Raw genomic sequence first — 15,030 nt, forward strand, 5'->3', positions numbered from 1 at the left:
TTACCTGTGTCAGCCTGAAGTTTTTTTATGTGATATCCACCCGGTCCAACAAATTTTGCTCGTTTTGATAATGGAACTTTAATTGTTTCTGAAATGCAATTCAGACAATCATGTAAAGAAGCCAAAGACATAGGAACCTAAACATATGTAGAGATATTTCATTATAAAATAGAAGAAATTTGTTGTGATTAAAATTATTGAAAAATGTAGGAGAGTATGTTCTCAAATTTAAAGTCTGGTTTTCTTTCAACATAAACAAAATTATCTTTTAAATGATTTATATGAACACAGAAATTTTATGTATTTATTGTGATGTTTTGATACATGTATACATAGTGTAATGTTTAAATTTGAATAAACACGTGTTTTCACTTTTCCATTTCCTTATGGGAAGAACATTTTAAATATTTTCTAGGGCTGGTAAGATGGTTGAGCGGGTAAAGGCATGTGCTGCCAAGCCTAATAACCTGAGTTCAATCCCCAGCACTCACATGGTAGAAGTAGAGCTTCAATTCCCAGAAGCTGGTCTCGGACTGCCAGACAGAGTGTAGCATATGCATGCCTACCCCTCCCCCCCCACACAGTAAATGAATAATTGTAAAAGAATTTTCTTTCAAAGTAGTTAGCAAAAATGTACTTATTTTTATTTTGATAAGAGAAAATCACTTTAAAATAGTAATAAATGTTTAAACATTAATGTTTATTAAGCTGTCAGTAATAAGTTTAATGTCTTACCTACGACTGGTCCGTTTTCTTTTCTAGATGCTCGAGGTTTTGAAATTACTCTGTTCATTATCTGTAATATCTCCTTCTTTGCCACTAGAAGAAATACCACCAGAATAAAAATTGTAAGTGTGTGATCTGAATCAAGTAAGTGTGATCTGAAATAGTTTCACTCTCATTTTCTCTGGTGTATAATCAAAACCCTAGCTCACTAATGGAAACTCTTTATATTCAAATTACCTTAAGTATCTTATCTATTCCAAACTCCTCCAAACTCCTAGCTCAGAAAGTTGCTTAACGTGTAAAAATTAAAATTTCACTATTCTTTCATTTGGGTAGTCAGTCATGTAATCAATAATTAATACTTGATCATGTTAAGTTACAGGGCCCCATTCTTCTGTTTTGATGGTGCTGAGGATCTGACCCAGTGCATCACAGGCAAACATTCTTCCAGTCAGCCGCATTTTATAGTAAACTTAGTGGGAATTAAAGGTGCCATACAGAAATGAGAGCAGCATAAGGCATACTGACTTACCTGATGCTTGCTGAATGGCTTCCATTACAATTTTAATTGGTATTCCAGGTAATTTAATATCAGCCTAATAGAGAAGAGCCAAAATAAATAAATAAATAGATAGACAGTGGTCCATGTCATTATTTATATTTTAAAAAATGAAACAAGGTCGTACCTGTAACGCAGTTATTCCCTTATTTGTACCGGCTATTTTGAAATCCATGTCACCGTTGTAATCTTCAATTCCCTTCAACAATTTAAGAAATTACGGTAAAGTTTTAAACAAAGTTCACCTATAGTCACAGTAGAAGAATTTCAAGTCCTAGCTCTGGAAGTAAGGTGTTTCCTCTAATGTTAAATGCAAGAGCCACCTCTGCCGCTCAGCTGCTGCTCCAGGGCACAAAGCTTGCCATTGGAAATATCATCTTATGTTTAGCTCATGCCTGTTCCTAATAAATACATAAAAATTAATTTATAATTATCCCAGAGGAAGCCATTCTGGATAAGGATATAGTAATACATATCCTTTAGAATCCAAGGCCAACAGGAAATAAACACTGTATCTATACTCCAGAAGTACAAGCATTCTTCTAGTGACCCTCTAGTTCAGTTCCTCATGATGTGCTGATCCCCCAACCAAAAAATTATTTTTGTTGCTACTTCATATCAGTAATTTTGTTACTATTATGAATCACAATGTATGTATCTATGTTCTACAATGGTCTTAGATAACTCCCGTGAAAAGGTAATTCGACCCCTTCCAAAGGGGTCAGGACCCACAAGTTTAGAACCACTGTTCTAGGCTGAGGCTTTTATATGTCTTTGATTTGTTTTGCATTTTTTGTTTTGTCACACCACATGGCCCATGGTGGCCAGGAACTTGCTACCTCATCTTAGGTTAGACTATGACTAGTGATTTTCTGCCTTAAGCCTATTCAGGCATATGCCATCATGACTGGTCTAAGCATGTACTTTTAAATATACTTGTAAACATTTCAAACTGGGAATATACTTGCCAGAATATCTGTCAGCAAACGATAATCTTCTATTTCCCCTTTCTCTGGATTGGTTTTTGTAACCAATCCCACTGCTACACCTGCAATAGCAGATGAAATTGGGACCCCTATAATGAAAAACAAGGTTTGTATATAAGACATGTAGTAGCATGAAACACGCTCAAATTCTGCTGACATTATTCCATTATTCTCTCATTCATTAAATCGAGTTGAAAAGGCCCCATCTCATTTCTTTTTGATCCTTTAATAATGACCTGTAAAGTAATAAATAATAACTATACTTGGCAAAAACCTAAGAGAGCAAACTCTTAAGTTATCTATGCTCTGCTATTTTGCTTTTGGTTCCTTCTTCAAACCCTTTATTGGGTATATTTTCCAAGCCTGAACCTTTCAGTTCACCTCCCCATGGCAGTACTATTAGAATAGCCTTCTAGAAAATTTGTGCATACAGCTACAATTATAAACATAATCTTTAAATTCTTATTTCTGAGAAACATGATATAAGCATTATCTATTACCTTGTTCTTTTTATTTAGCAAAAACCTACTACGTAGTAACCCCCATATACATGTAATAAATAAATAAAATATTTGTGCTTCCTCATTATTATAAGATAAGACCTTTCTGCCTTAGTCTCTCAAGTGCTACAGTTACAAGTATGAAGTATGTACTACCATGCATGGCTCCCATATATAAAACTATTTTTAAATTATGATAGCACCTCACTGCGTAGTCCTGGCTGGCCTTAAACTCAGAGATCTCTCTGCCTCTGCCTCAGAAGTATTTGGGATTACAGATATGCCACTCCACTTCCAGATGAAACAAAACTTTGAAGTTTTTAATTTTATTTTGTGCATTTAAGTCTAAGTATAGACACATGTTCTACCGTGTGCATATGGAGGTGAGAGGACAATTCTGGAGTCTGTTTTATTGCTACTCTGTGGGATCCTGGGATCAAACTTAGGTCATCAGGCCTCTCTCTGCTTTGTGTTTGCAGGTTAAGATCTTATCCCTCTGAAATCGATTGGCAGCAAAGCAAACCCTTTATTTTTCATAAGTTGCTTTGGTCATGGTATTTTATCACAGCAACAGAAAAATAACTAATATAGACATAGTGTATATGCTGTTCCTAGAGATTCAGTGCTCTTATTATTAGCCTATTCAACATATTAAACAGATTTTCTTAAGGCAGACATGGTGTGGCTCATCTTTGCAATCCTAGGACTTGGGAGGTAGAGGCAAGATAATTAGAGGAGTCCCAGGTCATCCTTAGCTATATGGAACCCTGTCTCAAAAACCAAAAACAACACACCCTGGATAAATAAACAGGGGGCAGAGAGATGGCTCATGGTTGAGAGCATTTGCTGCTCTTGTGGAGAACCTGGGTTCAGTTCCCAGCACCACATCAGGCAGCAAACAACCACCTACTACAGTCCAGGAGACTGTACTTACTTTGGACTTGGAGGGCCTCCAACAGGCATGTGATGCACATATAGACATGGAAGTACTTATACATACATGTAAAATTAAAATAAATCTATCTTAAAAAGCTAGTAAACAAAAAATACAAACAAACCTGTTTTACCTTGCTCAAGTGGCCTTCAAAATCTGTTTCATTTATTACTTCAGTGGTTCTTTTGAATACTCTGAGAAACACAGCCATGCTATTTTATAACTTCATCATTTTGCACAGGCTATGCCTTCTAGGTCAGCTACATGTCATGCTTCCTAATCTGACTGACCCTACATAACTTTTCAACCTTTAAACTAGGCAAAATATCATGGTCTCAGTCAGTTTCTTTGCAATTTCTCAATTTAGACAGTTTTGTCAACTCTATAACTGCTTTCTTTAGAAATCTCCCATTTTAAGGTAGAAGTGTTGTTCCATAGTTAATGTATTCATGTTGGAAGACTTGTCAATTCTTATATGTTTTACCTATCTTTCTCTCTTTCTTTTTTCTTTTCTTTCCTTCCTTCCTCCCTCCCTTTCTCTTTCCTCTCTCCTTTCTTCGTTCCCCCCCTCCCCCCATTTCACTGAGACAGAGTCTTGCTATGTAAATTAGGCTGGCCCTAAATTTGCTATGTTCTGGCCTTCACTGTCCAACCACTGGAATTACAGCTTTCCATATTCCTTCTTACTAGTATCCTGAGTATCCTGTATGTCGTGTCATTGTTATTAAGGAAAGGGAATGGGCTGATGATGAAGCATCCTTAAGTATTTACCTGGGACCTCTCTCTCTCACAACACACTGATTAACCAGTCCTCTCTGCTTATCCTTCAACCAGTCATGAATGATGCACCTAATGCAGTCTAAATTTCTACACTATTTACATAAAGGTATCATACACTGTCAAGACAGATTCTAGGTCTACTGTGTCAAAAGTATTCCTCCACCTCACTTGGAATCTAGTCATTTTTATTTTTCAAAAATAACAAAATAAATTATGGGTATGGCTTATTTTCCTTAGTATCTTTTGGCTCTTTTCTTTTCTTTCTTCTTTCTTTCTTTCTTTCTTTCTTTCTTTCTTTCTTTCTTTCTTTCTTTCTTTTTTTTTTTCCGGTGTAACAGCCCTAATTGTCCTGGAATTAGCTCTTATAGTCCAGACTGGCCTCGAATTCACAGAGATTGCCTGCCTATCCCTCCCAAGTGCTGGGGCTAAAGTCATGCACCACCACTGCTCTCTTTATAGCCACTTTTCATTCTAAAATACATCCCCTTCTTTTAAGAGAGATTTTTATTTACTTTATGTGTATGAGTGCTTTGCATTCATGTATGTTTAAGCACCACATACATGCCCAGTGCCCATAAAGGCCAGAGGACATAAGGTATTCTGAGACTGGAGTTACAGAAGGTTGTGAGCCATTATGTAGGTGCTAGGAACTGAATAAAGAGATGCTCTTAACATGTGCCCAGCCTCTATACTGTATTGTTTGTTTTTATGAGTTAAGAGTCTTTTTTTTTTTTTTTTTGAGACAGTTTCTCTGTAGTTTTGGAGCCTATCCTGGAACTCAATCTGTAGACCAGGCTGGCCTCGAATGCACAGAGATCTGCCTGTGTCTTTCTCTCGAGTGGTGTGAATAGAAGCATGCGCCACCACTGCATGGTGAGTTAAAGAGTCTTAAGACATTCTATAATCATGTTTTATAGAAGGTGCTAGTCTTATAAAATCAAAACTGCTTATTCCTTGTATGCTAGTGCATCAGCACTGGCAATATAATGCATTATTCTAACTTCGAAGTCCTTTTCCGTTGTCTCAGATAGATCTCTACCCACAGTTTAAGATGTCTTTTGGTATGCTATGATGGCATATTCTCTAAGATGGTCAGCCTGTCTACAGCAAGTTCAAGGTCAGCCTGAACTAGATTAAGACCCTCTCTGAGGAGAAAAGAAAAAATCTTTCGTCTTTCAATTAATCTTTTCCAGAGTTCTTTTGAAACAGGATATTACTATGTCAGTTTGGCTTGCCTTGAACTCATATAGATCTGCTAGTCTCTGCTTAAAGTGCTGGGATTAAATATGAAGTCTGGACTTCGTTTTGTTTTAAATATGAGACTTGGCTGAGAAATTCAACCTCTTATGAATACAAATGACTATTTTGCTCACCACTGTTCCCCAAGAACTTAGATCAGTGCTTGATTTTTAGGTATCACATAGTAAAGATTTGCAAAATGAATGAATGAAGATGAATAATAGAAAATTGTAATATATTTACCTCTACTAACTAGAACTAGGAAAAGGTCATTAGCAGTTTTTTGCTTTGTCCTGCTTTAAGTTTTAATATTTCTAAGTAGCATTAAAATATACTCACATAACTGCTTCACTTACTCTGGGTTATCCTCTGTGGTGGTTTGAATAAATATGACACCCATAGACTCATGTGTTTGAATGCTTGACCCATAGGAAATAGCACTATTAGGAGGTGTGGCCTTGTTGGAGGAAGTGTATTACTGTAGGGGTGGACTTTGAGATCTCATATGCTCAAGCTGTGTCTAGTGTGGTACACAGTCTCCTTCTGCTGCCTGTGGATCAAGATGTAGAACTCCCAGCTCCTTCTCCAGCACCACGTCTGCCTGCATGCAACCATGCTTCTTGCCATGCGGATAGTGGACTAGACCTCTGAAATTGTAAGCCAGCCCCAGTCCCAATTAAATGTTTTCCTTTATAAGAGTTTTCTTGGTTATAGTATCTCTTCACAGCAATAGAAACCCTAACTTAGGCATCCTCCTTTCTTTATTTCAATCTGAACTGAGAATTTGACAACTTAGCAGAGAAATCCTTTTAGTAGTGCCTTTGGTGTCCCCCCCCCCCCTTTTTTTTTTTGAGTAGCAATGTAACTGTTGGCCAGATATTGCTCTAAATGCCTAAAATGTGAAGTCCTTTTTCTTTGAGTTTCACAGACAGGGATTGCATCAAACTACTTTCAGTATACCTTCCTAAAATTCTGAGCATATTTATGGAATGCTATTTTCTCCATGGCTACTATAAACCGACTCAAAGGTTACAGGGTGACTTTGTCTTACGGACTGCAGTGTTTTTGTTTACTAATTGAAATTCCTTCATTGACTGGAGTCAATTCTGGAAGGTTCCAGTTTTGGAAGGGGAAAGTTCATTGGCTCACCAAGGCTAGTATATAATTTTCAGTGTATTACAAATATTCAGTGTCTTTTAGTTGAAAATAAGAATATCAGACAATAGCTTTCTGATGTTCTACTTTGTAATTATCTTGTGTCTGGCCTAGTTGGTAATATATAATCTTATTTTGACTTATTAAATCCAATTTAAATAAATCTTATATTCTGTGCTAATGAAATATATATGTAAAATACTAACAGTTTTATCATCCAGGCAAACATTCAGGCCATCACAAACCTGTCCCTGTCCCTTTGGGATCTGGCAGAGGCAGAGTTGCCACCCCAGCATGCATGGCAGGCAGTGCCCTGACTCTATATAGGTGTAAAGGTTCCTTTAAGAGACAAGCTCCACCCACACCCATTCTCTTTCTTCTGTGTCTTTGTCTCTTTCTACCTTCTTTCCTTTCCCAATAAACTTCTTTCCATGTAAGCTCTATGTAATGGTGTGTTTGTCCCTCGCCATGGGATCAGCAGTCCCACCTTGTGCCACATATCATTACAAACAGGTTTTAGACATAATTTTTTTACCTGCATCCATTAATGCCAAACTTCCACCACATGCAGATGCCATAGAAGATGACCCTATTGAAAAAAAAAAAAAAAGAACCACTTGTCATATATTGATTTCTTAAAATACAGCTGGGCGGTGGTGGCGCACGCCTTTAATCCCAGCACTCAGGAGGCAGAGGTAGGTGGATCTCTGTGAGTTCGAGGCCAGCCTGGTCTACAAGAGCTAGTTCCAGGACAGGAACCAAAAAAGCTACGGAGAAACCCTGTCTCAGAAAAAAAAAAAATGACTAGTCTCATTTCCTTATACTATACTACAGTTGAATATAAATAGTCTTCTTCTTTCTGTGTAAACTCACTTAAGGGGCTGGGAGATGACTCTGGGCAGAAGTGTTTGCTGTGCAAGTTTCAGGACCTGAGTTTGAATCCCTAATATGCATAACAGAAATGCGGGATGTAAGGTCAGGTGTGCAATGAGGTGCAGAGACAGGAGGATCACTGTGGCTTGCTGGCTGCCAGCCAAGCTCCAGGGGCAGTGAGAGACTAAGGTGGCTAACTCTGGTGTTGCCTTAAAAATCTGTGACCACCTGCTAGACCTTGAAGAACTCTGCCCATTCTGCCTCAGTTGACAATACCTAGTCTTGACTCATGGACTAATTTATTCAATATATCTTTGACCTGTAAGCCTTGCTTCTCTCTTGATGCCCACTTATTATTCATCTGATATGTGGGAGTTATCCTTTTCAGATGGATACACCTCCAAGATAAACTTGCTCTGTTGTTTGTTTGCAAAAAAAATAAAGTTCCCCAAATCAGGTGTATTGTAATACATGCAAAAAGTGGAATATTTATTTTTAAAGAGCTTTCAAAATAACTTAGTAGCTAAAAACAGATTCAGGACAAAGGTATGATCAACTTAACATATTTTCTCCTGCAGCAGGCTTGAGGCTCTAGTCTTTTTAAGGAAAGAAATACTGGAATATCGTACCGTTTGACTCAAGGACTTCGGATGTGACTCTTATGGTAAAAGGAAAATCTTTGGGAATAACAGGAAACAAAGCTTTCTCAGCAAGAGCACCTAAATCGAAAACAAAACAATGAGCAAAATGCACTAAGGCTCTCTAAGAATACAACACAAGCTTAGAAATGTACTCACCGTGCCCAAGTTCTCTTCTATTTACACCAGTAACTTTGCCAATTTCATTGGTTGCATAAGGAGGAAACTTCAAAACAAAACACACACACGTAAGTGACATGGAAAGATGCCTAAGATACATTACCAAAACAATAAAACAAATTACAAAACAATAGAACCCCACTTTTGTTCTAAAAAGTACATTATCTGTCTGTCTGTCTATCTTATATATATCCATGTGTCTTCTATCCATGTGTCTGTCTGGAAGATGTCTGAAAAATCCAAAGTATGTATCACAGTACTAAAATTAGCAATTTGTAAGTACTTCCTGTGTACGCAGATAGTAGGAAATGTCATGAAAATTTATTTCATTTAAATATCTATTTTTACTTTATGTATATAAGATTTTTGCCTACATGTCTGTGTACACGTGTGCCTGGTGTCTATGGAGGCCCAAAGGTGTTGGATTTGGGGTTGGGATGTTTATAAACCACCATGTGGGGGCTGGGAACAGGGAATTACTGACTAGAAAGCTATTTATCTAGGTCTCTTTTCTAAGCAATAAAATAATTACCAAATCAGCTTTCACTTATAAATGATAAAATGTTAATGGGAGGACTGAGGGAGTGGGCACACTATCAAGTTCTTTTAGTTTTGCTATATCATAGAAATCTTTCACAATAAAAATGTTGAAGAAAAATGATCTTACCTCATAGTGCAGCATGAAATTTTTATCTTTTACCCCACTACAAGAAAAAGGAATAATATTAAAAACATTATAAGGACATAAGCAAATTTACTTCCACAAACCACTAAAAATAATTTATTATGCTTTCAGAAAAAACAATCAAGTATTAATGAGCGCTGGTCTGAAACTCAAAACTTGAACAGAGAGTGAATGGGAATTTGTTTTTGGTTTTGCATAGTCTCTTGCTGTGCTCTTCAGGTTGGTCTTAAACCCCTTAGTAGGCAATGCTCCTGCTTCGGCCCCTTGAGTAGCTGAGAGCAAGGTGTCTGACAATAGCTAGGACTTAAAATTGAATTCTAGATTGATTATAGAACACAATTTTCTTTCAAAAAAGAAAGTCTTTTATTACTGCTTTTTAGAGGCAGGGTTTCATGTATCTAGGCTGCAGTCAAGGATAAGCCTTGGGCTGCTGCTCTTCCTGACTCTACCTCCACAGTGCTGACTACAGGTGTGCACCACTATGCCACACAGGTGGCACGGAGACCGAATCCAGGACTTTGTGTATGTTAGGAAAACACTCTACCAACTGAGTACATACATCTCCAGTTTTCAACCTATTAACTTACTATGTACATGAAAAAAGGGGTGGGGGTAGCAATCCTGAAAACATTAGAGGTTATGACCACCAGTCAGGCAAGAAAGTCCTGAGATTCAGGACCATGATGCAATAAGGAGACATTACCTTAAGCAGATGAATAGTTTTACTGCTGAGTTTGAAGGAACAGGAGGGGAGCACAAAATTACATATCAGTTGAGACCAGACGGTTTTCATTAAGAGTCTCTGGCTTATTTTTAGCAAACTGGGATTTCACTCATGTGTTTGTTCTCGATTTTGTAATACAAACTTTATTAAAGATTACCTGAGAACTTGGTTATGCAAGAGACATAAACTAAATGTAATCATCATAGAATAAATGCTTTGCAAATGTGTTCCAAACCAACAATTTAGAAGAAAATGTGGTCCACCAACAGAGAATTATTCTTGGCAATTCTGACTGTGTAGACAGAAACTGAAGTGTACAGAGAAACAGGCTATAAAAGTAATAACCAAGTCTGCTAAGGGGGCTCCTAGCTATGATCCCAGCACTCAGAAGGTTGAAGCAGGATGATTGCTATGAACCTGAAGGAAGCCTGTGCTATAGACTGAGGCCTTATCTCAAAAACCACACAATCAGAACAGCAATGCCCTTTGAGGGTTTGCTAGTGGTGAGAGCAGATTAAAATACTAGTGCACACACACAGACAAAGGGAGTTTTTAGTGAATGAACACAAATTATAACATAAAAATATAACTTACTTTATAGCTGTTATAATTTGATCTGACTTAATACTGGATTCTAATGAATCAAATGTAACAGTACAGAGTACCTAAGAAAAGAACAAAATTATTCTTTAAGTTTTAAAATATTAACAACAAAGATTAAAACCAAAAGGAAGTACTCATGAATATGTAGCACAATTAACAAAAACCCAGAGATAGATACTGGGGTTCAATCTGAAGGTCAGAAAAGCAAAACAGACAGCCACTGGCTCTTTCCTTTACCTCAGTCTAAAATGATGATCCTGCCTCCAGGAAACTCAGAAGGCGACTGTCTGAGAGCTGCCTCCTCCCATCATATATTCCTCTCTAGAGCTGTGATTAAAGGAATGCACCACCAAATTTCTATGGAAAACTAGTGTGGCTACTGGGATTAAAGATGTGTGCCATCACTGCCTGGTCTATAAGGCTGACCAGTGGGGCTGTTTTACTCTCTGATCTTCAGGCAAGCTTTATTTATTAAAATACAAATGAAATATCACTACATGTGTTATATGAGTATACATACATACAAACATACGTATGTAGTTTGTTGATCTGCTCATTTGGGGGGTGTGTGTGTGTTGGAGCTTTAACTGAGGGCCTTGAATACCAGCTACAATCCCAGCTCAAACTAAAGATATCTGGCAAACTTAATTCTTCTAAAGGAAAATGTTGGGGGGCTAGAGAGATGGCTCAGTGGTTAAGAGCATTGCCTGCTCTTCCGAAGGTCCTGAGTTCAATTCCCGGCAACCACATGGGGGCTCACAACCATCTATAATGAGGTCTGGTGCCCTCTTCTGGCCTGCAGACATACACACAGACAGAATATTGTATACATAATAAATAAATATTTAAAAAAAATAAAGGAAAATGTTGTAATCTATAAATACATACTACATAATGCTAGCCATGGCAGTTATTACAGGAGGTATACACTCACCCTGAAATATTCAGACTGATTGTACATCTCAACAATTCAAAAGGCTAACACATGGGGCTCACTAGGGCTGCTGAGGGGAAGAAAGAGGAAGGAATATTCATAAAAATTATGTTATTCCATAAAAGAAGCCTCAACAGAGGTTCAGTCAAAAACCTCTGCCTGTTGAAAGGAAAGTTCATCTTTGAGATTGACAACACAGCCTAGACATTCAGCAGCGTATCAATCCCACGGTTCAGCTTCAGCAGCAACCAGGGAATGGAGCACAATCCTTAGCTGAGATCTGGATGTCAAAGATCTTGCAGCTAGATTTATAACAACACTGAACAGTGACCAGTCAATCCAGAGGTTGGAGGTAGCTCACTGGCAGAGCACTTAAGTAGCATGGTCCTGTGTTCAAACTCAAGCATGGGAGAAAGGGAAGAGGGAGACGGAGAGGAAAGGAAAATGGAGTCACCCTCTCTGAAGCGACCTTACTTATGACTCCCGCAGGATGACTTGCACTTGCAACTCCAGGAGAGAAGAGAGTCAGCAGGAAAATGAATATTTGCAAACTAATGGCTGGATTGTCAAGTTTAATGAGAAGACACATTTGTAGATTTAAGCTTGAAATTCTAGGTATGACATATTCTAAGAAAAGTACCTTTTCATAGTCATACTGATGGAATCCAAAAATAGCACATCTTGACTGCACTCACATAAAAACAATAAATATACAGAAATGATTTGAATGAGTTTATCAGATAAAAGACAAAGAACAGGAAATACCACATCTTTAAGTGCTCAAAGAAAAAAAAAAGGAAACACCCTGACCACCACTTCTATCAATCCATAATTCTACACCAAGAAAAAGGGCTAATTATATGACAGAGGCATTTTCAGATTAGTCAAAAAAATAAAAATAAAACATATAAAGAGAAGTGTCTCTCTGAAGACCTACAGGACAACACTGAAGTTAGCCTGGTCAGAATGACAGAAATAATGATCTAACTGAAACCTCGGATCTTCAGGTGGTAAAATTGGCTTTTTTTTTTTTTTTTTGGCTTGTTTTTATTTTTGTTTTTCGAGACAAAGTTTCTCTGTAGCTTTGTTGCCTGTCCTGGAACTAGTTCTTGTACACTAGGCTGGCCTCAAACTTAGAGATCTGCCTGCCTCTGCCTCCCAAGTGCTGAGATTAAAGGCATGCGCCACCACCGCCTGACCTAAAATGGCTTTTTCTTTTTTTTTAAATGTTTATTTATTTATCTATTTATTTATTTATTATGTATACAATATTCTGTCTGTTGTATGCCTGCAGGCCAGAAGAGGGCACCAGACCCCATTACAGATGGTTGTGAGCCACCATGTGCTTGCTGGGAATTGAACTCAGGACCTTTGGAAGAGCAGGCAATGCTCTTAACCTCTGAGCCATCTCTCCAGCCCTAAAATGGCTTTTTCTAAAAATACCCGTTGCCTTCAGAAACTGAATTTTTGCTCAACCTTACAACCAAGTCCATTTAAAACTATATACTCAGTCTGTTTCTCTATGGTGCAGTCAGCCTGTTTAACTAGCCTTCAAAAAAGCAATGTAACCAACCTTACTATGCCTTGTTTTTAATTTGTAAGATTTCCAGAACTTTGTATGTGTGTGTGCACGCACACACGTGTGTGGCTATGATGATCATTTGCTGACAGCAGCCAATAGATTGAAAGCAACCTTAAAGAAAGCAAGTGTCCACCATAACTGTTTGTGCCAACAGTGGATATAGTTTCTTCCCTTGTGAACTCTGGTAAAGAACTGATGAAGAGACTCTCATTCCTTTCTCATATCATGTTTTCTGTGCTGTTCAATAAGCATAGAGCAAAGTCCATTGCTGGAATCACACAAGAGTGGCAAATGGAAGACACAGGAAGTAGACAATTCAAATTTGGGCTCACTCTTGAGATAAACTACTCCAGGAGGAAGACTCTTTTCTTTGATATAGCACTGACACAATTCTGAAGGTATGAAAAAATACCAGGAATGGCAAATATGTGGGTCAGTATAAAATAAGGCTTTCTTTTTCCTATTTGAAATGCATATGACCATTCAAAGTAACAGTTACAGTACTGCCCTGTGGGCGTATGGCGCATGTAGATGTAACTTGACACACTAGAGCATAAAGGATGGAAGGGGTGGAAATCCACCGAAATGGCTGCAAAGCTTCCTTATTTTAACTCTAGATTCAGAAACCAAAGATGTCTACCATCCCCGTAATCACCACGGAGAAATGCATAGGTGCAGCGATGAAGCAAAAGTAACTAAAGCAGAATTCTAGTAAACATGCACGGTGACAGGAGGAGGAGGGAAACAAAAGGTCGGTCAGAGAAACAACGAAGTCACAGGCCTAAGTGTGATCACAGCAGCCATTAATGAAGCATAAACTGACCATGCACTCCAGGTAAGAGGCAAAGACTGTGAGAAGAGGTACAAAAGTATCCAGAGCATCTAACTGGACAAATCTTTAACGTTTCATTGAAAGGCACATGAATCGAAAGTGAAACCATATGTTCACTGAAAGCACTGATTCAAATGGGAAAACTACCATTTCTTTCTCGAATATATTTAATTCAGTGCAATTCCAATGTAATCCTAGAAGGGCTGTTTGAAACTGACATCGTTCTAACATTCAAATGAAGGAAACAATGTGCCATGAAAAGCTAAAACAGTTTTGTAGGGAAAGATATGTAAACAGGAAGGATGTACTTCATAGGCATTAAAGTGTCCCCAAAGGCTTGATAATGAAAATGAAACTGGCCAGAAAAATCCACAAAACAATGAGTATAGTTTTAAAATGTATTTATAAACTTTGTAAAAAAAAAATTATAAACTTTGAATACAAGTTGTTATCAAAAATCAGTGGAAAAAATAAATGATTAGTGAATTGGTTTCATTATAGACCATATGCAGCAATATATTCCAAAATAAATTAACTATCTAAATTTAATAGTTAATACCTGAAAGTCAAAAGAAAGAAAATCATATATGCATAATTTTGTCATTCTGGGAATAAGGAGTGATGCTCAAAAAAAAAAAAAAAGTAAAAAGGAGATGGATTAACCACATCAGAACTCAAGATACACCAGGTTACTATAAGAAAGTTGAAATGTATAGGGTGGTAGAGGTGCACGCCTTTAACCCCAGCACTAGGCAGACAGAGGCAGGTGGATCTCTGTGAGTTCAAGGTTCAAGGCCAGCCTGGTCTACAGAGCAAGTTCCAGGACTAGCTCCATAGCTACTGAGAAACCCTGTCTCAAAAAACCAAAAGAAGATTTAAAAAAAAAAAAAAAGCCTGCTGACAGTGGCGCACACCTTTAATCCCAGCACTCAGGAGGCAGAGGCAGGTGGATCTCTGTGAGTTAGAAGCTAGCCTAGTCAATACAGGGAGTTCCAGGACAGCCAGGGTTATAGAGACTTTGTCTTGAAAAACAAAACAAAACCCCTAAAATCAATGAATAGATCAAACAGAAAGAGTTGGGCTATAGTAGTATGAATCTT

General features: G+C 37.8%; 1 protein-coding gene across 3 annotated transcripts in view; it reads right to left on the reverse strand.

The window, feature by feature from the left end:
• The window catches only part of Pnpt1 (polyribonucleotide nucleotidyltransferase 1), a 37,295-nt gene that overhangs the window by 9,783 nt on the left and 12,482 nt on the right, over positions 1-15,030 (reverse strand). For all 3 annotated transcript variants that reach the window (XM_050123897.1, XM_050123899.1, XM_050123898.1), the window contains exons 14-23: positions 10,574-10,644; positions 9,238-9,274; positions 8,550-8,616; positions 8,382-8,471; positions 7,415-7,468; positions 2,254-2,360; positions 1,413-1,484; positions 1,259-1,322; positions 736-819; positions 5-88 (exon numbers count right to left, since the gene is read on the reverse strand). In XM_050123897.1, the coding sequence (XP_049979854.1) occupies positions 5-88; positions 736-819; positions 1,259-1,322; positions 1,413-1,484; positions 2,254-2,360; positions 7,415-7,468; positions 8,382-8,471; positions 8,550-8,616; positions 9,238-9,274; positions 10,574-10,644 (730 nt within the window). The remainder of the gene's footprint in view (positions 1-4; positions 89-735; positions 820-1,258; positions 1,323-1,412; positions 1,485-2,253; positions 2,361-7,414; positions 7,469-8,381; positions 8,472-8,549; positions 8,617-9,237; positions 9,275-10,573; positions 10,645-15,030) is intronic.

The sequence above is a fragment of the Alexandromys fortis genome, unplaced genomic scaffold (assembly GCF_014885135.2).
Source record: "Alexandromys fortis isolate MF-2015 unplaced genomic scaffold, M_Fortis_MF-2015_v1.1 scaffold_210, whole genome shotgun sequence".
In the NCBI taxonomy this organism is placed as follows: Eukaryota; Metazoa; Chordata; class Mammalia; order Rodentia; family Cricetidae; genus Alexandromys; species Alexandromys fortis.